The sequence below is a fragment of the Ruditapes philippinarum genome, unplaced genomic scaffold (assembly GCF_026571515.1).
Source record: "Ruditapes philippinarum isolate M1 unplaced genomic scaffold, ASM2657151v2 ctg2290_1_1_1_1, whole genome shotgun sequence".
In the NCBI taxonomy this organism is placed as follows: domain Eukaryota; kingdom Metazoa; phylum Mollusca; class Bivalvia; order Venerida; family Veneridae; genus Ruditapes; species Ruditapes philippinarum.
Window position 1 is genome coordinate 42,680 of NW_026853983.1, and position 26,208 is coordinate 68,887.

The 26,208-nt window shown below is 32.5% G+C and overlaps 1 protein-coding gene across 2 annotated transcripts in view; it reads left to right on the forward strand.

The window, feature by feature from the left end:
• Positions 1–25,720, forward strand: part of LOC132738616 (ubiquitin carboxyl-terminal hydrolase 19-like) — a 44,412-nt gene extending 18,692 nt beyond the window's left edge. For both annotated transcript variants that reach the window (XM_060726170.1, XM_060726171.1), the window contains exons 15-26: positions 725–808; positions 2,092–2,186; positions 2,816–2,876; positions 6,587–6,702; positions 8,033–8,176; positions 8,758–9,398; positions 10,145–10,245; positions 11,897–11,939; positions 12,969–13,041; positions 21,083–21,235; positions 22,084–22,250; positions 23,363–25,720. In XM_060726170.1, coding sequence (XP_060582153.1) covers positions 725–808; positions 2,092–2,186; positions 2,816–2,876; positions 6,587–6,702; positions 8,033–8,176; positions 8,758–9,398; positions 10,145–10,245; positions 11,897–11,939; positions 12,969–13,041; positions 21,083–21,235; positions 22,084–22,250; positions 23,363–23,763 — 2,079 coding nt within the window. In that variant the 3' untranslated portion in view covers positions 23,764–25,720. The remainder of the gene's footprint in view (positions 1–724; positions 809–2,091; positions 2,187–2,815; positions 2,877–6,586; positions 6,703–8,032; positions 8,177–8,757; positions 9,399–10,144; positions 10,246–11,896; positions 11,940–12,968; positions 13,042–21,082; positions 21,236–22,083; positions 22,251–23,362) is intronic.
• Positions 25,721–26,208: the final 488 nt, after the last annotated feature.

The window sequence follows — 26,208 nt, forward strand, 5'->3', positions numbered from 1 at the left end:
TATAAATACTTAAAAAATGGCTTACCTTCTATTTAGCTCTCTATATATGTCATGTCTGCTATTGTTTGAAATAGTGGATTTGAAAGTGTTTTTTTTCTATTCTGTAAAGCTGTTATATCTATCATATAACTAAAATGATGGTTATAATTTTGATGTAAGGTGATTACAGAATGATAATGATGATGATAATTATGAGGAGGAGGAGGATACTGATGATGATAATAATAATAATAATGATGATTTATTATGATGATGTTGATGGAAATGTTTGTGGTGGTAAAAATGATTGTGATGATGGTGAATCTTATTATGATGATGTTAATCTTGATGATGATGAATTTAATGATGAATATGATGATTGTTTTGATGATGTTATTGATGATTGTGATGATGTTAATGATTGTGTTAATTATGGTGTTGATAATGATTATTGTGTTGATGAAGACTATGATATTGATAATGGTGTGAAAAATGATGATGATAATTAAGCATATCATGTTGATAATGATGATAGTGACAGTTGTGTTAATGATGATTATAGTGATGAAAAAAATTATTATTATTATTATTATTATCATGTTTATGATGGAAATGCAAATGTCATAATGGTGATACTGATTTTTGTTGATTTGTATGATGAAAGATGATGTAACAAAAATTCTACTCTGCACTAACATGATAAAAATGTAACTTACTTTACAATCTAAAGTCTTTCCAATTACAGTATATGTTGAAGTTATCAAAAGAAGCTACGGTAGAAGGTTTAAAAGATGCTTTACATCGTAAAACAGGAGTTGCTCCAAGCAATGTAAGTCTTATTGAATTGATTTTAGATACTTGTTATCATTGATAATGCTTAAAGTCTTGACATCTTGAAGTATTTTATATATGGTTATAGTGCCCAATGTAGAACCTCCTCTGTGAAGAGTATTTATGATTTTCAGTGAGGAAACAGAGTTAACATGGGTATTTGGTTCAAACCCCACTGGTTGCATTTTTATTCTTTAAATTTTCAGTTTTTTTATGTTTTGTCCTTTTTGTCAGATCAGATTATCCTCATTTTTGCAAATCTTAAATAAGAAATATTTGCAGTATTATATATATACAAAAATATATAAAAGAAGGTGACCTTAATATCCTAAAGGTTAACTTTCTGTATTTTTATGCACATAATTATGTTCAGAATTATTTATAAATCATTGTTGTTGCTCCATTGAGTCATTGTTGATTTAAGGGAACAGAAGTACTTATGAATACTTATCATGATTTGAAACTTTTTTTTTGGGGGGGGGGGGGGGGCAGGGTTAAGCTAATGATTTGATAATGTTCAAATATATTACAGATGCTGTCAATGCTTATTAAAAGTAGACAATACATTTATGTACTAGTATCTTCATTCTGAAACAGAAACTAAACATATTTACAAAACTGGTTTTTATTTGAAGTTGATCAAAAGCAAATTGAACTTGTAATATATAGAATTTTATTCTTGTTCTAAAGTGTATAAAGCTATATCTAATGAAATAATTTATAAAAATTTCAAAAACAGTGAAATTATGTTGTTTTTATACCCTAATTTTTTTTTTGAAAACTGGTTTCATAGAATGTCTTTATTATTTATATACACATATATTATATTTTAACAGAACAGAACAATTACTATTTTCTGTAGGTTTGACAATGATTTCACACATGCCCCATTAGCTTACATTTAATATACTGACAAATTACTTTTCATTCCAAGTATTCTGTAATCAATAAATTACAAATCATAAAGAGCATAATTATACATATTGGTTTGTAAACTATATGAGCCGCGCCATGACAAAACAGCATAATGCGTTTCCAGACCAGCCTTTGATCTGCGCAGTCTTATCAGGATCCATGCTGTTCACTCTAATCAGGATCCATGCTGTTTGCTATCAGTTTCTCTACTTGCTATAGGGTTTTTTAGCGAACAGCAAGGATCCTGACCAGACTGTGCAGATACGCAGGCTAGTCTGGATCCATGCTGGTCGCAAACCCGCTATGTTAGTTTTGTTGTGACGCGGCTCAATTATTATTTTACTCACAATGACTTGAATATTTCAGATACGAGTATTTGAAGCATATAAAGGAAGAATTCACAAGATGTTTGTGAGGGGCTCAAGCCTTAGTCTTGTACAAGCGAATGATTGTATAATAGGGTATGTGTCGGACTGGTTATTGTATATTAGGGCATGTGTTAGACTGGTTGAATATACTTTTTTTTAAATGTATACCAGTCCATTTAGGTTTAAGGAAAAACCGTCAATTCATTAGTATGTGACATGTGATTAATGAGTTTAACCTAGGAATCATTATGCTTTACAGATTTTACTTAATTCTCATGTGTTTAGGTTATCAGTTATTTGTTGAAAGTTCCATGTTTAATAATGAGTGATAAATAAACTGGTTATTTTATTCTGATTACATAATGCATTTGGCATTTATTGTTCACTAGTTTTAAGAGCAGATAATCTATACCCATTTCAGTATGTTCTAGGTACCCATAGGATATTTGTGTTTATATTGATAAACCTACATGTCTTTTATAAATGCACATCCTTCATCACTTTACTGTCCCATTTTACAAATTTGTTTAGTCTGACACCTTCCAGGAAATTCATTATTTACTTGTTTCACATTGTGTGTAATTTGTTTAAATTGATGTCAAGTGTTTCACTTTAATTGTAAGATTAACATAATATTTCTATTAAGACTTTGTTTGATTCACAATTTAAGTGGTAAACTAACACGCATTTTCACGATATTTGTCACATGCTATACATTTCAGGTGTGAGGTATTGTCAGAAGATGTCGCAGGCGAGCCTGTGTATGAGGTTGCCATTGTACAGGTAAATATATGGTGTTAAATTGTGAACAATGAGTTTAACACATTAAAAATAAAGTGTTGAAAGCAGCTAGCCTTCAAATGTTTTATTAAAAAAAAAATTTTAAATATCAATGCAACACGCCTCCAGATGGTAAAATGTTGGTCTTCTTTGAATTTGTTAATCTATTATTCTAACACTGGCGAGAAAAGTGATATATTTCACAGCAGATACACTCTCTGTTCTTATTTCATCCCACAATGTGGTCCTCTACAAAAGTTGAACGAATGATATGTCCCTGGCATACAAAAGTTTAATGCATTATGTCCCTGGTGGCACCTTAGTTTATATAGACTTATTCATTGAAATATATTTAAGTTTTCTTGAAGAAAACAAAAATGCCCAGAACCTTGATATTTTGGCATGTGACATAACCTTAAGTTCCTCTGTAAAAATGATACAAGTCAAAATTTACCCTACTCATGGGCTCACTTAGTTCACATTATTTTTACTTCACAGGTCAACATTTTCTACTGGAGGGTATATGTCGTGTCCGGTCTATAACTTTCTTATCTTTGAAGGGATTTTGTAAACATTTGCCACAATTGTTCACAATAATGATATGATGTGTCATGCGCAACAATGGGTCACCTACCTCTAAGGTCAAGGTCACACTTGGAGGTCAAAGATTAACATAGTCTGTTATAGGGTATATTTTGTATTCGGTCCAAAGCTTTTTTGTGTCGCCTCTACTGAGTAGTGGCGACATATAGGGATCACTTCTCTGTCGTCCGTCTGTCCATCCGTCTGTCACAAAACTTGTCGGGACTACTCCTCATAAACTACTGGTGCAATTTCATCCAAACTTTACAGGATTGATCAGTACCAAGTATAGTTGTGCATATTGTCAGCATTTTCCCGTTCAATGATTTTTGTCAGAGTTATGGCCCTTTAATAATTTTCATTTTTATATGCCCGAAAGAATTTCGGGCATATTATGTTATACCCCCTGGCGTCCGTCTGTCCGTCCGTCCGTCTGTCCGAGCCAACATTTGATTATTATGAGCTTCATTCCGTAGTTAAATAAAGAACATAAACTCATAAAATTCAAATTAAGAGCTATTTTTTTGTTTTTATGAGCTTATTTTGCTTATGGACGTTGGTCCAGGTGGTGTTTATGAGCTCATTTGCCTCATAAACATCAAATTTTGGTACGTCCGTCCGTCCGTCCGTCCGTCTGTTAGCAATTTGGTTTCCGGAGCATAACTTAAGTTCCATTTGGCCCACAGTATTCAAACTTCATAGGATGATTGCCCATATTGGGTAGAAGACCCCTATTGATTTTGGGGTCACAAGGTCAAAGGTCAAGGTCACTATTAGCTAAATACTGAAAATGGTTTCCGGAGCATAACTTAAGTTCCATTTGACCCACAGTATTCAAACTTCATAGGATGATTGCCCATATTGGGTAAAAGACCCCTATTGATTTTGGGGTCACAAGGTCAAAGGTCAAGGTCACTATTAGCTTATTACTGAAAATGGTTTCCGGACCATAACTTAAGTTCCATTTGACCCACAGTATTCAAACTTCATAGGGTGATTGCCAATATTAAGTAGAAGACCCCTATTGATTTTGGGGTCACAAGGTTAAAGGTCAAGGTCACTTTTAGCTAAATACGTAAAATGGTTTCCGAAGCATAACTTAAGTTCCATTTGACCCACAGTATTCAAACTTCATAGGATGCTTGTCCATATTGGGTAGAAGACCCCTATTGATTTTGGGGTCACAAGGTCAAAGGTCAAGGTCACTATTAGCTTGATACTGAAAATGGTTTCTGGAGCATAAATGGTTTCTGGAGCATAACCTAAGTTCCATTTGGCCCACAGTATTCAAACTTCATAGGATGATTGTTCATATTGGGTAGAAGACCGCTATTGATTTTGGGGTCACAAGGTCAAAGATCAAGGGATTACTATCACCTTTAAACTGGAAACAGTTTTCGCTCAATAACTCAAGTATTAATCGAACTACAGCTGTAAAATTTTATAGGATTAACAGCTTTATACCCCATACGTCTTGGTGTCCATCCGTTGTAGCATTTTACTTACAAGATAACAACTTGATGGTGGTGCTTTGAAAACAGCAACTGTATATATACATGAATTTTCTTCAGCTATAAAGGAGGATTGCTTTTTGAAGGAGGTAATACTGTATTTAATTCCCATGTCTTCCTCACTAAAAGAAAGAGTACTTTCGGGCATATAATGCTCCGCCTAGCGGTGCTCTTGTTATAGTTTGTCTGGACTACTTCTCTTATACCACTAATGTAATTTCAATGAAATTTTTCAGGATTGATCTGTAGCTCAAATCCTTGCGCATATTGCTCGGGTTTTCTGGTTGAATAATTTTTGCCAAGTTATGGCCGTTTGATAAGAAGGTGTTATTTCTGTGTGTTGCTAGATACACAAAAGCTTGTCTGGACTACTCCTCATAAACTACTGTTGCAATTTTACCCAAACTTTACAGGAATGATCGGTTCCAAGTTTAGTTTTGCACTGTACGTCTGTCTGTCCGTCTGTCAAATAACTTGTCCCAACATGAAATTGGCCATCATGAGGCGACATATGTGATCACTGATTGCACTTGTTGAAAATACTTCGCACAAATAGTCACTTTAATAAGTTGATGTGTCATGGGTAACTACTGCATCCCTACCTCCAAGGTCAAAGTCACATTTCGAGGTCAAAAATTAATATTGTCTATTAAAGGGTATATATTGTGTTGGAACTTCTTCATATTGCAAGGGATTTTGAAATAACTTGACACAAGTAGTCAGAATTATAAGATGATATATCAAGTACAACGCCTGCCTCCTTATCTCCAAGGTCAAGGTCACACTTAGAGGTCAAAAGTTAACAGAGTCTGTTATATGGTATATTTTGTGTCCCATCCATAACTTCTTCATAGATCAAGAGATTCTGAAAAAACTGAGAACAAATAGTCACAATGATAAGATGATATGTTAGTGTAACACCAGTGTCCCTACCTCCAAGGTCAAGGTCACATGTAGTGATCAAAGTTTTACATAGTCTATATTAGGGTATATTTTGTGTCCAGTCCATAACTTTTTCATACATCAATAATTTTAAAAATGCTTTGCACAAATAATCACAATAATAAGACGATATGTCAGGTCCAAAACATGGTTTCCTACCTCCAAGGTCACTCCAAGAGGTCAAAGATTAACATAGTCTCTTTGAGGATATATTTTGTGTCTCATCTATAGCTTCTTCATAGTTCAAGGGATTTTGAAAATACTTGGTACAAATAGTTACAATAATAAGACAATATGTCATGCACAACACCTAGACCCCTACCTCCAAGGTCAAGGTCACACTTAGAGGTCAAAGCTTAACATTAATTTTATTTCTTTAATATTTATTGTTGCATTTGCAGATTTAGCATTGATCTGCCACATAATTTTGGACTGAAAGTACATAAATCCATACCTCAATCTTTTGAAATAGCACAATTTTATGTCCATATTAAACTTCCCCGAGGCCGGGGACGTTGGTAACAAATTCTTGTTGATACTTGTTTTTGTTTTTCTAAAGCACATAGATATAAGCTGAGAATTTCTTACGAGGTGTCGGCCTAACCAGAAAATTTTGTTCACAGCTTTGCATAACACATAATGATATTATAAAAACATTGATGTTTTATGTTTTCATAGAGAACACTGATGCCGAATCAGTTCCCTAGCAAATGTAGCAGCTGCAAGAAATTATGTCCGGAAGGCTCGAAGCTGAAAAGATGTACAAAATGTTTCAAAGTTGGATACTGTGACCAGTAAGTCAGCATCTGCCTGAAGTTCAGGTTTTTTCTACTCCTGAAAGTACAGTAAAGATTGTGAAAATAATGATAGATTTAGTGTTTTCTGACATTTTCAACTTGCACCAATGAATCATTTATTGATGGTGCATATTTTTTGCCTGTTTGCCCATCCTTCCTTCATTTCTATTTTCTATGTATGGCACTTTCTTACTGTTTCTGACAGTGCTGTCATTCATTGAATGATTTCTTATAGAAGTTTTATACATCCTGCCAACTCCTACACTTGTAGATAGGGCATCAGGTTGACTGGGTCATTATAAAGTTCACTCAGTGTAAAGGTAAGACACATTCGTATTTGGTCATGTTAAAGTTCACTCTGTCACATTGGTATTTACATGGTTTTTTTTCCAGGATTTTGGGAACATGACCCATACTTATGGAATTGGTAATTTCAGAGATGTTTGGAGAAAAATTGGGGAAAAATGCATGAATTAATTTTTGCAAAGGTGGCATCTTCAAACATTTAAGCACCATAACAGTTAAGCTAATGAATGAAGCCCTTATTTTCAAAGATTTTACAATTTGTTAATCAATATCTTTATTTTGTAACTTTTCAATTGGGAATTTTTTCCTGTTGATTGGGAAAATAATATACTATTTTCAATTGGGAATATGACTGAATATCGGCAATAAATTAAGCCAAAAAAATCCCTGTTAATTTGGTCATTTAAAGTTCACTTAATGTAAAAGTGACATTTTCCTATTCGGCCACGGTAAGTCTACCATTTATCAAGGTAAAATAGGGAAGCATGCATCAGTCATACAAATATTCTTGTTTTAGAAATTCAGGGCATGCTCATATTTACAGGGCTGCCAGTTACAACTAATTATAAAGGAAGACATATTTGACAGTATTCGTTGTTGCTACTATTATATTTGTTTATCTATTTAAGGTAGAGCATCCATCAGGATTCAACAATAAACATAAACATATCCAAAAGTACATTAAAACATGATAAGATATCACAGAATAATGATAATAATTTTTCTTTTCATTTTTGTTTAATTACAGTTATAAAAATATCCTGAAAACCTTATCCTTTGGTAACAGCAAAAATGACCAAAACTGTGTTGAAATTTTGATATTTGACCTTTTAAAATGAGGATTTTAGCACAAGAAATGTGTTTAAAAAGGGGAACAAAATGAGGATTTTAGAACAAGAAATTTGTTTAAAAGAGGGGGAAAAATTCAGGTATAGTCACAGGCTTAAAGCTGATAAGCCATAACTGGTCAGTCATGGTTACCAATATTAAGGCAAATAAACAATTTTATTTTTATTTACAGGACATGTCAAAAGAACCACTGGATGTACCATAAAGGTCAGTGTAAGACAACACCTGAACCTGTTGGTACTCCATTTATTCTGAGTGTACCCGAATCTCGTGCCACATTCTCTAAGGTGTGCCAACTCATGGAAGCTTATTCCAGGTATGACCTTTAAAACTCTAATCAATAATAATAGCTATAACTTACTACATTACAAAAAAAAATTTGTATGAACCAGATCAGATGGGGATTTCAATGCAGTCTGGCACCAGATAAATACTGTTGTCTTCTTAATTTTTGAAATTTTTAAACCCTTCTTTTTAATGGACAGTTCTACATTGAAAGCAAGGTAAGTCTGTCATAAACATTTTGCAATGAAAGGTACATGTAATTATGTTAGAAAATGTATTTGTTTAGTCTTTAAATGATAAAGAGGAAAACTTTTGTACTCTACTATTTTTTCTATCAGGGGTAAAAGTTTGTATATATTTATCTAATTTTTTCCTATTGTATTGACATTGATACCATAGGTCATTGTTTACCTCAATAGAGGTATGTCATTAGTGCCTTTAGTTTCAAAGTTTTGTAATGAATCTCAGAATAAGATAAGATTTTTTCCAAGGTTTAAATACTAAATGGAACACTTGATTATTCTTTGCTTTTGAAATATTTAAGTAAACTTTTATTTATTGTAATTTTGTTAAATTCTTGATTGACACTAAGTACTTTTTTCTATAACACAGATACTCAGTTGACGTCTTCCAACCTCCAGTGAAGCAAGATACAACTCCAAAACTCAGTAGCCGCTTGTCCTCTTCCAATCTCAGTAACAGCAGTCAATCAAGTGGTAGTCAAAATAGTCTTGATAGCCAATCGTCTTTCAGTAGCTCGTGCACTATAACAGCCGAGCAGGAACAAAATCTCGAAGATACAGACTTGTCTCCAGACTGTGATAGACTGTCCATTGAAAATGTTCAGTCATTTACCATTGGCAGTGACTCAGCACTTTCCGGTCAGACCGGTTTAAGTGTGGTGTCTGATACCAATCAAAACTGCCAGACTGGTGTTATGGAAATTAATAAACCAGTCATAGGAAAGGCAGAAAAGGATAGTGTAAATGTAACACAAAAGAGTGATTCTGGGTTTAGCTCAATGGTAGATGTACACACCCAGGGAGGGACCAATGGTTCTGAAGGGAGTAGATGTGCAACAGCTTCAGGGAGTGATAAGGGTCAGGAAAAAGAGTTTACCTCGCCTATTAAGCCAGTTTTGGGGATCCAGACAGGAGACACTGAGAGATCTACTCCAATGTTTTATATAAAACCAGTCAACTCAGATGGTGTTGGTCTTACAGGGACTGATGGGGAAAGGCTTGATGACAAAGGTGAGTCCATTGACAGCAGCAACACTACTCCCCCACTTCCATTTTATGATTATTATATGTCATATCCTTTGATTCTATAATTTATAAAATAATATTGAAAATAAGTGAAAAAGAATTTCTTATCTTTCAACATTTGATGTGGTGAAATAAGCAACCACATAACACAACAAAAAAATGTTGAAAATAACATGGACTGCTTAAAAGTTTTGTTGCTTGGATAAATTACATGCAAGTTTATGACTCAAATCATGTTAAAATGTTTTTATTTTACAAATTTTATTTTTTGGCATCCATGGCCGAGTGGTTAAGGTTGTTGACTTCAAACCACTTACCCCTCACTGCTGTGGGTTAGAATCCCGACAGGGACTTTGGATTCTTTCATGTGAGAAAGCTTTCCAGCTAGCTTACGGAAGGTCGGTGGTTCTACTCAGGTGCCCGTTCATGCCTGACATAATGCATAGAAGGGCACCTGAGGTCTTCCTCCATCAGTAAAGCTGGAAGGTCTCCAAATGACTTATACTGTGTCGGTGTGAAGTAAAATCCAATAAAAAAAAAAACAAATTTTATTTTGCAGTTTAAAGTTTTGACCCCCAAAAAAGACTATTTCTTCTTAGTTTTACTTGTTAATTTAAAATTGTGCCTTCAGATTAAATTGCATTCTGTGGCAGTAAGAGACAAAAGTATGAGTTTATAAACATATATATAAATATGATTTAAAAATTCAATTTTGCCTCAAATATTTTTAGGGGAAGTCCCTCTCAATTTGACAAATAAGTTCTTCTTGTCAGTAGATTGGAAAAATAATGACAAATTACCTGGATATGTACTGGTTCAGTCAAAGGAGATGGTAAGTTAATATTATTACAGCTAACAAGGCACTCCTTATCTAACCTTTGATATTTACAATATAACATCATAGGTGGTCACAATATGAATATATAGTGTCATTAAAAAATTGCCAGTTTTAAAAAGTTTCTTTTAAGAAAGGGCTAACTTTATTTGTCTTGTCATAGGGAATGCAGCTTCCCATACATAGTTAATTAAATTTTTTTTTCAGTTTAGACATATTCAATAAGAATTTCATAGGTTTCAATTAATTTCTGTGATAAAAATATTTTACTCAAGGATGAGCATAGTATATCTTTAAGGAAAATATTTTTAAAGTGTTGATTTCTAGATGACTGTATTGCTGTGTAATGAAAGTTGAGATATTTAAGCTTGTTGTTTGTGTTTGACTGTATTTGTATTTACTTTTTTACGTCAGCTTTTTACACATGTGACTTCTCAAAGATGTTTAAGTCTTTCTTTACTTTGAGAATATTGGTTACTTTTAATTAATATAAGAGACACTAAAGATGTCTAGTAAAATTCTTTTCTGACATAGAATTAGCATTGTTATACTCATTGAGATGACTTTGGTCATTTAATGGTATGCGCTTGTCCATCTGTTAGCCAATGTGGTAATATAGATAACTTATAAGTATGCTACCTTTGTACTTATAAGGGAGGATTGCTCATTGTGTCACATTGTAACTTTGTGAAAAATCTTATCTCATTAAAGCAGCATGCCTTCAGAATTATCCTAATTTTCATGAAAATTTTGAAAATGTATTTAAAGGTAAAATATTGTGAAATGAACAAAGAAAGTACTTGACACATCACAATTGGCACTTAAAATCCACGTAAATTACCAAAAAGAGGTCAAAATATGCATAAATCACCCCTACTGCGTTAGTAACGCAGTAGAAATATGGTGATAAATACTACAAAACACAGTCATTAATTGCACATAAGATATAAATTATCACTTGAATCTTTAAGTTGTTTACTTTTCTCAAACTTTTAGTATGGTTTTTCCAAGTTTGATTTTCTTGAAATATTTTGGGTCATCTGGAGGCATGCAGCTTTAATAACTTGAGATCGGATAAGTCTACGTTTGTCAAACCTGATAGGGATATTGATCCACATTGAGTATGAGGTCATTAGGTCAAAGTTACAGTTTTGCTTAGTGGAAAATCCTTGTCCAATTAATAATTTGAAAATGATGCAACATAGTTTTGTGAATATTTGTTGGCACATTGCCCTTGTGGTTGACACATATAGATGCATTTGTGTTAAGGTAATTCGGTCAAAAGTCAAGGTTTCAATGACACTTTGTTGAAATCTTGTTCTCCCAATAATTATTTCTGGTTGTTTTATTCAATTTTTAGTTGAATTTTTTAACATTGGTCATCTTTTGACACTAAAGAGGACATAATTAATAATGACCTGTGCCACGAAAAAACCAACGTTATGCGTTTGCGACCAGCACATCTGCACAGTCTGATCAGGATCCATGCTGTTCGCTTACATACCCTATTACAAGTAGAGAAACTGAAAGCGAACAGCATGGATCCTGATCAGACTGCGCGGAGGCACAGTCTGGTCTGGATCCATGCTGGTCGCAAACGCATTTTGTTGGCTTTGTCGTGACGCGGCTCAATTATTTCATATTTCAGGACTTTGAGAATGACAGTAGTATGATGTCAGCTTCATTAGAAGGTAAGTCACCATCTATAAATTGTCACCTTAGTGAAGCAACAGTTTAAGTCCTTAATTTAGTAGGTGTTAACCAGTTATTGCACATAGGTGACAAAATATGATTGGATAGCATGTAGTAATACAATTGAGTCTACAGGTTTATGTTTGCAAGATAAAAGCTTAGAAACAGCTCACGTTTTTTTCAAACTGTTTAATCATTTGGTATAACATCATTTACAAGTCTTCTAACTTTTTATGGAAAGTTTGGCACATGTTTGGAAAATAAAAGGTTAGTAGTGGAACATGAGCAAACTTGGAGAGAACTACTATACATGTTTATTGTATGTCTGAACTTTTAGTCACAAAGTTTAACTTAAGTCTAAATCAACACTATTGTTTGATATGGAGACAGTGGCTGAGTGGTAAAGGTCCTTGGTTTTGCAATCATAATCTGAACAGGCTTACAGTTAACTTATAGAAGGCATGACTTGTGGTTCTACTTACATGCCAGGAAAGGGCATCAATGGTCAAGTGGATAAGCGTGTTGACTTCAAACCACTTGCTAATCACTGCTGAGGGTTCGAATCCTGTCAGGGACTAATAAAGTCTTTCATGTGAGGGAGCTTACCAGCCCACATACAGAACATCAGTGGTGTTCTTAGTAGCCCACTCATACCTGAATTAATGAACACAGGGACACTTCCTCCACCAGCGAAGCTGGAAAGAGGCCATAGTACCTTCACAGGTGTGAATTTAAACCAGTTTAAAAAGTAAGAGGAATAGAAAAAAATGAATGATTTGTCAACTCTATGGAAGTAATCATACATGTACATCAATATGTTTGTGCTGTAAACCTGTAAAACAAGCATACATAAAAAGACTGTAATTAAAGTACATTAATTTATGTCTACATGGACTAATTAAAATTACAGAGCAAAATTACTTGTCCGAAAGGACCACTTATTTGTTTCGAGTGTTATGTAGTTTATATCAGGAATTATGTAAAAAAAACTATATTGATAATGCAAGTGTAAATCTATGTATTTACAGAGAGTCATGTGACGTTAGAACAGTGTCTAGAGTTGTTCACAGAGCCAGAAATATTGAATCCAGAAGAAGCATGGTAAGTCTGTGGTTATCATACACGTGTTATACCTTTCTTTTAAAAAGCAGCATTCCAATAGATGTCTGCCTAGTGCTGATTTTTAATAGATATGTATAAGGTGCCCATTATAAGGAAAAGGTTTCATCCAAAGACACAAGAATATAGATTGCCTCTCCATAAATAATGTAACATGTGATTTACAGTTAATTCTGATTAAAAAATAAAAAAAGTATTTTAATGCCTTTTTATGCCCCCTGGCATATAGTAATTGAACCGTCCATCCGTCTGTCCGTCCATCACAAAACTTGTCCAGACTACTCCTCATAAACTACTGATGCAGTTTCATCCAAACATCCAAACTTTACAGAAATGATTAGTACCAAGTCTAGTTGTGCATATTATCAGCATTTTCCGGTTCAATGATTTTTTTCAGAGTTATGGCCCTTTAATATTTTTTATTTTTAAAGTTTGTCCGGACTACTTATTATACTACTATGTAATTTCAATATGTAATTTCAATGAATCTTTACAGGATTGATCTGTAGCTGAAGTCCTTGCCCATATTGCACGGGTTTTCGGGTTGAATGATTTTTGGCTGAGTTATGGCCCTTTGATAAAAAGGTGTATTTTTCTGTGTGTTGCCAGATACACAAAAGCTTGTCCGGACTACTCCTCATAAACTACTGGTGCAATTTTATCCAAACTTTACAGGAATGATCAGTACCAAGTCTTGTTGTGAACTGTTCATCTGTCTGTCCGTCTGTCACAAAACTTGTCCCAACATGAAATTGGCAATCATGAGGCAACACATGTGATCACTGATTGCTCTTGTTAAAGATATGTATAAGATTCACATAATAAGGAAAGATTTCATCAAGTATACAAATGAAGTGATTAAAGTTGACCGAAATGTTAATTATTCACAGAATTTTTGTGCCCAAATACTCAAGAATATAGGTTGTTTTTCCATAAATGATGTAACAAAAGATTTACGGTTAATCTGACAAAAAAGAAAACATATTTTAATGCCTGTTTTTATTTGTATATATACTCAGATCATGATATTATATGAATAGTGTACAGTATCCGGGGGCGACTGGGAATGGTTTGCGTGAAAGTGTTGTGTTGTTTGTTTTTTTCATAAATAAGGGAAGGTCATAATAATTTTCAATGAAGTTAAATGATATTGTTTGAATATTATATACTTTAAAAGCTTTATAAAAAAATAGAAAAGTTGCAGATACATATAACATAAAGGCATTGTTACCAGGTTATAAACTGCAGAAACATACTAGCCAAAATTTGGTATGGTGTTTTGGTGAGAAAAATAGACTATAGATCCATATTAGTAGTTTATCACAAGTTTTCGCGAAGTAGAGTAGTAGACGGACACAAGAGGTATTTCGGACAGTTTTTATTTTATCTCACGGAATCAAAGAGTGCAGAATATTGAGTCATGGGTATTGATATCCAGTTATATAGGATGCGCATAGGGATCTTTTCCATGTGTAAAATGAAAAGAAAATCCAGAAAAAGCAAAGTTAGGTATAATCCAAATACTGTTGGAAGTGACATACATATTAGAGTGTTTTCATCTATGATTGTACTGACGGCAGTTTTAACAATGACTTATATTGTAATGTTGGTAAATTGTAAGGTGTTAGACAAAATTTCAAACTCTAATCTGATGTCAACTAATTATGATTATGAAGACGGAAAGAATGAGATAACTTTTCACTCATATGTAGGTGGCACAATCCATATAACAAATCATCTGAAGTTAATACATGTGAATGTGTTTACATGTAAAGAGTTACTGTTTCTTTCTGGGGACATTGAACTAAATCCAGGTCCTTTAACAGAGTCATCAGAAGAAAAAATTTTATGTGCGATAAGTGCATCTGAAAACCGAATAACAGCAAAAATTGACAAGGTTCAGCAAGAACTTGAAAATTTAAAATGTGAGGTAAGAAAAGTAAAACAAGATTGCAGTGAGAATAAAAGAGAAATTATAGATACTAAACAGAAACAACAGGATATCTTGTGGAATGTTGAAAGGCTGAATGATAATATGCAGCATTTAACAGATGAATATGAAAGACTTACGTTGGATGTAGATCACCTTAGTACGGAACTTGAAATTAAAAATGATAAAATAGATAAATTAGAAATGGATGCCGAAATGTTTGAAAAAGAGTCATTGAAACACAGAATGCGAATATTTGGATTAAAGGAAAATGTTCAAGAAACCGAGAGAGAGTTGAAAACAAAAGTGGTTGAAGAAGTGTTTAAAATAGCAAATCCTAAAGAAAAGTGGCATGTAGATGACATCAAATATGCATTCAGAGTAGGAAATAAACATGATAATAAAGATAGGATGGTAATAATTGATTTGAGATTTGATGACGACAAAGGTAAAATATATAAGGGTAGAACCGAGCTCAGAGAAATAAATATAAGGATAAGTGATGACCTTACAAGAAAACAACGTGAAAGGATGAAGACTTGTAAAGAAGAAGGTAAAATCGGATATTACTATAAAGGGCGATTTATGATTAGACCTGCTCGGAAAATGGGAAATGAAAACAATAATCAACGAAAGGAAAGCGTTAATAGTGAAAAGTTTGAGAAAAGTAATAACAGTGAAGAATATGGAGCAAACATGCAAAGAAAGCATATGGATTGGGAATCACAAGTTGGAGCTGATGAGGAAAATTCAGATTTATACATGGTTATAAACGATAAATGTGATAATTCATTTGCAGGAATCAAAGGTGTAAACAAAAATGCTGCTGGCAATGATAATGGTGTTTTATAGGGGTGTGGCCAAAGCACATTACAACTTTCAGAACTTAAGTGTGTTTGCTGGAATATTGAAGGATTGAACAATAAGATATTTGATAAAGATTTGATTGATTTTATTAAATCTTTTTATATTATAGGTTTTGTAGAAACATGGTTGTTAGAAAGTAACCAATTATTATCAAATGAATTGTATGAATATAATGAATACTTTATACAAGGTGTAAAACATTCAAAAAATGGTCGTCCAATGATAGGAATAAGTATTTTTATTAAGAAATCTTTGAATATGTTTATAAAACAAGTTGTAACAAATTGTGATTTTTGTACATTTATTGTCATTGACAAAAATTTGTTTATTGATAGCATAAAAGATAAAGTTATTTGTATTGTTTATTTACCTCCGGATGGTTCACCCTACTATGATAGACAAGAACTTGAAGGTATTGACCTTCTTGAACATAAATTATTAGAAATACAAGAAAAATATAATGTAGATGTATTTGTTGTAGGAGATTTAAACAGTCGTATTGGGAGGGAAATTGATAATCTTGGTTGCATAGATAATGCTCCTGTTTATGATGAATATAGGGATATATTAGATGATGAATATATACAAAAGAGGGTTAGTAATGATACAGGTGTAAATAAATTTGGCAAAGATTTTTTAAATTTTTGTAAATGTTACAATTTTATTATTGCAAATGGAAGATTGTTTAATGATTGTAACCAGGGGGCTTTTACTTATATAGGGCAAAATGGTAATAGTGTTATTGATTATTTAGTTGTGAGCCATGACACTATAGATGATATTAGTGCATTTGAGATAGGTACAAGGAGTGAATCAAGTCATATGCCTATTGTATTTTCTATAAAAATAAAAAATCTATGTAGAAATGATACGATGGTAAGACTGAGTAATGAACAAATTGTTAGATATAAATTTTCAGAACAACGTAAAATACAATTTTTGGAAAATATTGAGTTATTACTCAATGACAATGTTGTTGAAAATTTAATTAGAGAATGTAGATGTACTAATGTAGACGAAAATCAAATAAACTCTGAAATTGTTGAGATTCTTCTAAAATGTGGTGAATGTTGCAAACAAGTAAATAAAATATCCAGTAATTATCAACTAGAGTGGTTTGATCAAAGCTGTAAAACCGCAAAATTTGAGAAAAATAAGCGCTTACGGGAGTATAGAAGAAATCCAAATGACAGTAATTTAAGTGTATATAAACAGACTAGAAATTTTTTCAAAAATCAGTGTGAGAAAAGTAAAACAAATTTTTATAATAAACAATTAGATGAACTTACGGAAAATGTTAAAGACTCTAAATCATTTTGGAAAAAATTTAAGAAAATGGCAGGGAAAAAACAACAAATTACAAATTCTATTTCTAATGATAATTGGGTACAACATTTTGAGGAATTGTTTAAGTCAAATAATAATGATATTGAATGTATTGATATAACAGAAGTACATGTAGTTGAAGGTTTAGATTCTGAAAGTCTTGATGAAATTAAGGAAGATATATTTAATGAAGAAATCTCATATGAAGAAATCTTGAAAACTGTTAAATCATTGAAAAAAGGGTCTAGTAGTGGGGAAGATGGTACTATTCCTGAATTTTTTATTTTCTCAATTGACAAATTATTACCTATTTTTAGCTCGACTTTTCTATGAAAAGGGGAGCTATCCTACTCGCCCCGGCGTCGGCGTCGGCGTCACACCTTGGTTAAGTTTTTCGTACCACCCCACTTTATTTCAGAAGTATTACAAGTATGGCTTTGAAACTTACCATACTTGTTCACCATCATAACCTCCATCTACAGACAAGAGTACATAACTCTGTCAAGGTTTTTGACAGAATTATGGCCCTTTTTTGACTTAGAAAGTGTATTGAGCTTGGTTAAGTTTTTTGTACCACCTCACTTTATTTCAAAACCATTGGAGGTATTGCTTTGAAACTGACCATACTTGTTTACCATCACTACCTTCATCAACAGACAAGAGGACATAACTCTGTCAAGGTTTTTGACAGAATTATGCCCCTTTTTGACTTAGAAAATACATTGAATATGGGTAAAATCCACTTATTGCCTTAACCCTTTGAGATATTGCTTTGAAACTTTTAATGCTATTTCACATCATTACCCCCATCTGTACGCAAGAGAAGGTAACTCTGTCAAGGATTTGTTTTAAAAATTAAGGCCTTTTATCGACTTAGAATCTTGGTTAAGTTTTTAGTACCAGTCCACTTTTTGACTGAACTGTTTGAGATATTAATTTGAAAGTTGGAATACTTGTTTACAATCATGATTCCCAAACATGTCCAGGAGAAGGTAATTCTGTCAAAGATTTTATTTGAATTATGGCCCTTAACTGTCAATGTTTTGTATTATAGGCAAGCACTAAAAAAGTTTTTTTTTCTTTCTTACCAGCCCTCTTTTGACTTAAACATTTCAAACTTTGCTGCAGTGTTCAAGGGTATCACACAATTCAGTAAAATAATTCTTCACTAAATATCTTAATGCTCATGGCCATTGTTCACTTTAAAAATACAGAGATTCTTGTATTGCCTTTTACTGCAAAAACTTTTTTTATTGGCAAGCAATAAAAAAGTCGAGCGCGCTGTCTTACGGACAGCTCTTGTGTATAACTATTTTAACAAAATTTATAATAAAGGTATTTTTCCAGAATCATGGACAAAGTCCGTAATTGTTACAATTTATAAGAAAGGTGATAGAAATAATCCAAATAATTATAGAGGAATATCTTTATCAAACATTTTGGGAAAAATATACACTGGAATACTCTCTAGAAGACTTAACTTTTTTGTAAATGTCTATGGAATTATCAATGAGGAACAGGCAGGTTTTAGGGAAGGGTATTCTACTGTTGACAATGCTTTTATTTTGCAATCTATTGTAAGTAAACAGTTACAAAAAAATCGTGGTAAATTGTATGTAGGCATGATTGATTTTAAGAAAGCCTTTGATATGGTTAATAGAGATAAGCTTTGGAAAGTTCTGTGTAAAAATGGAATTGAAGGAAAATTATATAGGGCAATAAAATCTATTTATCATTCAGTTAAATCTTGTGTTAGAACTTCAGAAGGTATGACAAACTATTTTTATTGTGACAATGGACTTAAGCAAGGCTGTTTGATTTCTCCAACACTTTTCATTATCTATATAAATGAACTCATCATAAATTTGAAAAATAGTGAAATAAAAGGAGTTCAGTTATTTCCGGAAAATACAGAAATTCTGTCTCTACTTTTTGCAGATGATTTAGCCCTTATAAACGAAACAGTTGTAGGTTTACAAAGATTGCTTAATAAACTTAAACTTTTTTGTGATGAAAGTGGCTTAGAGGTGAATATTGAAAAAACCAAGATATTAGTATTTAAAAAGGGAGGTAGACTTTCTAATAAAGAGAAATGGTATTATGATGGTAAACTATTGGAAACTGTTTCTAAATTTTCATATGTTGGTGTAACAATGTCAAGACAGATGTCAATATTTAAAATGGCTGATGAACAAGCCATTAAAGGAAAAAGAGTTCTTATTTCTATTTTATCAAATCTTTACAAATATGGTCAGCTTAAAAAACATGTATATTTTAATATATTTGATACTAAAATAGTTCCAATATTATGCTATGGATCTGAATTATGGGGGTCGATTGAACATAAAAGTATAGAAACCGTACATAATTATGCATGTAAAAGATACATGTGTGTTAAACAATCAACTGCAAATGCATCAGTTTTAGGAGATTGTGGCCGTTATCCATTGTACATAACTACTGCATCAAGAGTTTTAGTATATTGGTTAAAGATATTAAGTTTACCAAATGATCGATATGTCAAACAATGTTATAATATGTTACTTATATATGATAGGAATGGAATGAAAAATTGGGCTACTAACATTAAACAACTACTTTATACAAATGGTTTTGGATATGTTTGGAATAACCAGGGAGTTGATAATAAGAAATTGTTCCTAAAAATATTTACAGATAGAATGAGAGATCAATATAGGCAGAACTGGCAAGAAAAAATAAATCAAAGTAAAAAGTTAGATTCATATCGTTTGTATAAATCTGAATTTATCCATGAGACATATTTATCTGTTGTTTTAATTCGTAAATTTAGAAATGCACTTGCAAAATTACGTACTTCATCACATGATTTAAATATTGAAAGAGGTAGATATAGACAAGAAGAGAGATCTGAGCGTATATGTAATTTATGTAAAGTTTCAGTAGAAACAGAATATCATTTTGTAATGGTATGTACGGCTTATGAAAATTTAAGATCAAAATACTTACCAAGCAAATATTTTGTTAATCCTAATATTCATAAATTTAATATCTTAATGAGTTGTCAGGCTGAAAATATTATAGAAAATTTGGCAAAGTTTGTGTTCCATGCCTTTGAAGAAAGAAAAAGATTATTATGTGTTAGAACATGAATAAATATGATAAACACCACTAGATAGTAAAAAGATTTTGTTTAACATAATGATATAATGTACTATATTCCATTGTATGAAATTGTATTGCTATGTTTATGTTGTTTTGGGCTAGAGGCCTTGAATCAATAAACTATTTGTCATTGTCATTTGTCATTGTCATTGTCAATTCCTCCTCTTGTCTTTGTTTTGAGCTATAAAAACATGGGGTTTCTTTTTAGTTTTTTTGTTTTTTTTTGTCAATAGTTGAAATAAATTGTATAAACAGTCATTTTTTCTCCCCAATTTGTTTTGAGTTATGAAAAAAAAATGTAAATGCGTACAAGATATTCAAGTTTCAAGTATATAATAGACAGAAAATTAAAGTTTTTTCTTTAAATACAGGATTTATTTTCATCAATTGATTTGAAAATCAATATTTCGCAAGTGGCAGGAGCCACAAGTGAAATATGATAATTTTCATATTACAAGATGAAAACAAATCTTGTATTTAAAGAAAAAACTCAAATTTTATGTTTATATACACTCTCTTTTAAAAAACTTTTTCGACCTTACAATTCTTAAGTCATTTACTTTAATTTTATGTATTGGCAGAATAAAGAAGAAAGTAGTCTGCTATGACACCAGTGAAAATATAATAAATATGTTTCACTGCAGTGGAAATACAGAAAATGAAAAAGCACATTGTATTTCATAAATATTTTTCAATATTTCATTTATAAATATATAAATTGATATTATACATAAAAGTTGAAATCATATATTACAGGTATTGTCCCCAGTGTAAGGAGCATAGGGAGGCAACAAAACAGTTATCAACGTGGAAATTACCACACACTCTGATTATACAGCTGAAGAGATTTTCTTTCCGCAACTTTATATGGCGAGATAAGATAGATAAAATGGTAGAGTTTCCCACAAGGTGAGTTGAGAAATAATTTTTTGAACAAAAAACAAAACAAAAAAAACAACTCATTTTTGATAAGCGCTTATAATAATATACTAGTTATTATGTGTGGCAATGAGTTCTTAAATGTATCAAAGGGGGATGCTTCGGCTTTCGTCATGCGTCAACAATCATCTTCTTCCCTTAAACCACTGGGCAGATTTACTTCAAATTTGGTCTGTAGCATCCTTGTGACAATCACACTTGAATTTATATGCTCATGCCATTCCAATTGGCCCCATTTAGGGGTCAGCAGAGCTAAAAAATAGAAAAACCTTTAAACATCTTCTTCTACAGAACTAATAGATGGATGATCACCAAACTTTGTCTGTAGCATTCTTGGGTAGTCTTTTATCAAGTTTGCTCATATGAATTTGATTGGCCCCTTTTAGGACTCATGGGCCTTCTTGTTTGAGGAAGCTATCCAGCGAGCTTACGGAACATAGGTGGTTCTACTCAGGTGCCAGTTAATGCCTGAAATAATGCATGGAATGGCATCTTAGGTCTTCCTCCATTTCTAAAGCTGGGAAGACACCATAAGAAAAAAAAAGAGAAGAAAAAAAATCATCGAATTTGATCAAGACGGTAAGGTGTCCGAGCTGAATCACTTGCCCCTTACAGTTTTGAGTTGGAATCTTGCCAGGCACTGTTATTCTTATTAGAGGAAAGTTATCCAGCATAACTAAGGATTCGATGATTTTCTTTCATTTTTTCATTCAAAGATATTTTATCATGTATTTTTTTATCACATGCATAATTTTGTTCTTGTTGATTCCATGTTTATCTATGCTGTTGTTTATTTTAATGGTTGTATAATATTACAGAGGTTTGGACTTGTCAGCGTTCTATGTGGGAAGTCGACCGAGTAATGAACCTCCACCGATATATGACCTTTATGGGGTCGTCAATCATCATGGGGGTATTTTAGGCGGACATTATACAGCACATGTCAGATGTGCAGATCTATCACCTGGTGTAACTAGTGAAGTCGGTAAGTTAGATGACGTATTGTGCAGTATTTCTATTTAGCAGTGAAAATTCCTATATTTTTTAGTTCCAACAAAAAATTCCTTTATTTGATCCTATATTTTAGTAGACCCAAAGTTATATATACAATGTATGCCCATCTAATAGGAAAGGAGAGTGTTTATGAGGGACAGTTTTATTTTATGTGAGGTAATTTCCCACTTACCTGATAGAAGTATGACATTCAATAACAAAAAATAGAAATTTAAGATTGATCACCTATATTTGAGCCGTGTCATGACAAAACCAACATAATGGGTTTGCGACCAGCATGGATCCAGACCAGCCTGCGCATCCACACAGTCTGATCAGGATGCATGCTGTTCGCTTACAAACTCTATAACAAGTAGAGAAACTGATAGCGAACAGCATGGATCCTGATCAGAATGCACAGGCTGGTCTGGATCTATGCTGGTCGCAAACCCATTATGTTTGTTTTTGTTTTGTCATGATGATAATGCATCTCAATAGATGTGAAAATATTTTGCTGATTTAAAGAATGTGTCAATATGGTGAGATAAATGTCATTATCTTGTTATACTGACAGTTTTTCATTTGATTTTGACCTTCTCTTGGTTTCTCATTATGTGATAAATGACACATTAACTGTTAAAAGTACCTGTTGAATGAATTTAAATTGTTGATAAAAGTGTCAACTATCTTATCACATTTGATGGATAAATGTTTAATAACCTTTACATGAAACAGTTTGTATATTGGATAGATGTGTCTGGTGAACAGAGCTGAAATTCTGTTGTTTTTTTTTATTTTAATGGTGTCCAAATTTTTTTTTTCCAATGTCATATTTTAGGTTGGAATCTAATCTGAAATATAAATATCTTGAAAGAAATGGAAATGATGCATGGACCACAACCACCACCACATTATGATGTATTGTTTTTCGATTTTATAAATATTCATCTTTTCTGAGAATTTTTTATTGCCAGATATCCCACCAGTTTTGCAACCAACAAACATTTTTCAAAAAAGAAACAGCACATAATTTGTTATGAAAATAGAGATATTATACAGTATTATTATTTCATGTATGCATTCTCATATATTAAACTTTTATAGGCTGGAGACTTTGCGATGACAGTCGGGTTTCAACAGTGAGTCATGAAAAAAATGTTGTGACTCGTGCGGCGTATCTGTTATTTTATCGTCGGCGAGAGGTCTTTGTTCCTCCACCTCCGGTTGTTTCCGGTGAGTCTGTGGAGGATGACGATGAATACCAGTCTGCGAGTTCCGAAATTGAGGAGGTGTCAGAGTTGCCCGGAAACATACAAGAGGAAGGTCATGCAAGGTTGGTAATTGACACATCTAGGGATACCGAAGATTCTACTTGTAAAGATGATATTGAGCTTGTGGAAGCAGATTTCAGAGAAGAAAAGACTGTGACTGAAGGTGAACAAGTGACTGTTATAGCATCTGATGAGGAAGATTTAGGTTATACAGACATGGACTCAGTTGATTAAATTAGATTTCTACTGTTTAATAACATACTGAAGAAACTAAAGTTTTAGTTATTTACAAGCAGGAAATATTTACTAGCAGGAACAAAAAGACTTGCAGGAGGATAAATGAAAGGAGGGCAATTCACTTCCTGTTGTTATGAAATAATATTGAGTGGTGTATATATGTAAAAATTCAAGCACAATTAAGAATTAGAGTTTCATAATAAATTGGTTATACCAGTTATTGAAATCCTTTTGTAGATAGTATTGTTAATAATGTTTTAAACTCATAATAGAAGGGAATTGCTGTTTAAAGCAAGATGATCAAAACAATAAGTCTTAGTTTAACTATTAGCAAGAATTTCTAGGGTCTTTATATTATATAGATAGATATTGTTCTTGTGATAAATTTTTAAATGTTTTTTTTTAGCATAGCTAAAAGATTTTGAAGTAAAACTTCATTTGAAGAAGTATAAATTGAGGACCAGCCCTAGGCAATGTCATTATTTTCTAAAAGAGGTCATGCAGTTTTCCTTGGGACATATTTCTTTATTATAGTAATTATAATAACAAAAGTTGTCAAAACTAGGTTGAATTTGAAAAATGGTTTAATTTAGAGTAACAAGTAACTAAATAAATTTTTTAATAAATTGATGAAATTTGGATTGTAAATTGGTAATATGGAGATTTTTCCTTTCCTTTCTGAATTCTATAAATGGATTTGCACTGCTTACAGTTTTAAACTGTTCTTAGCAATTTGAAGATATCAAGATATAAATTTAGTCAACAATATAGAGCCTGGTCAGACTGGAGGGATATAAAAGCAGGCATGGGGTTAAACTGGTGGTAAAGGGAAACTACTCTCATTTCCAGCATGGTAATGAGTTACAGCAAATTATTTTGCTTTTCTCAGGTCAGGTCAGAACTCTTGTTACTTTGACAAGGTTTGATATGTGAAACTTCACATAACTGAAACCAAAAGTATCAAGCCAGATTAATTTCACTTTTAATCTTGGCACATGGTAATGTGAAGATTTGAACATGTTTTTTATTTTGTTTATATTATGCTATCATGTATGACCAGTTAGCCTGCTTGTTACTTATTCTACCCATGGGACTTGAACGTCTGCTGCCTAATCATGATCTGCTCTGTTTGCTATTAAGTTGGTACTTATTTTTAAATTTTTTCCCTAAAAATGATAATTGGTTTTATCAAGATTGAAAGATTAACAAGTTCGTTTAAGATAAGTAGCATGGTAATGGTTGTAAAAGCATGTTAAGAAAACATTATGAAAGTATGCTAAATAACAAAAAAATGTTCAAGTCAAGTGACTAAAGATAGCCATATGCTCCTTTTTTACATGGAAATTTTGTTACTTTCATGTTAGGAAGCTATCCAATTAGCTTATGGAACACCAGTGATTTTACTCAGGTGCCTGTTCGCGCCTGAAATAATGCACAGAGGGGGCATCTGACGTCTTTCTCCCCCTCCCCCCATAAAAGAATTACTTTTGTCATTATATCAAAATAACCAAAGATAACTCATACTCAATAAGTGTCAGGCTAGGGTGATGAAAAGAGTATATTGAGTCATATTTGTTGTGAAACATTCAAAATGTTACACAAATCATGAATACATGAGCATTTCATGAATTATTTGTATATTTCCAGTAATTGTACATGCTGAAATCATCAGATATAGCTCTGAATATACTTTTTACAATGCAATATTTACCTCCTTTGGTCACCATTTTGGGGGTCATTCGTAATTTATCTTGTGGTTCAGATTAGATAAAAATCTCTCATAATTCTATCATCTATATGAAAACTCATAAAATCTTTTACATATTGGTGCTATGATAATATTGAGCTGCATATGTTTAAAACAATTTGACGCAATGCACATAAATTGGCTGTGTATATTGATTTTTTTAAATATTTTGTCAATTGTATTATAAAGAATATTGACCCTCCCCCCCCCCCCCCAAAAAAAATGGCTGCCACTTTGGCAAGGGAGGTAAATATTGTAAAAAAAGGAGCTATTTATTGTCTGATTGGGCACATATAACTATTTTCAGTCTTTCTCTTTGTGTGATTGCCTATAGAAATCTTTAAATGTAATTCTTGAAAGGCAGATGGACCCTCATTAAGCCAAGAATACGCGCTCATGCACATACACACCGCTCACGCTCATACACATGCACACCTGCACACACATTCATGACTGCATTTCTGATGATGTAATACTGAAGGTAATATTTATGGAATAGCAATTATCATATTAAGGAAACCATTGGAGAAATTGAACTAAATAATTATTACATTTTACATTAAGATCTCATTTCAATTTACAATTTTTTATGTAGCGTAAGTTTGCATTTATTTAAGTATTTATGTAAATATTTATTGCTTTAAACAAAATTAAAGAAAATGTATTTAAAGACACAGAAACAATTGTATTGTTAA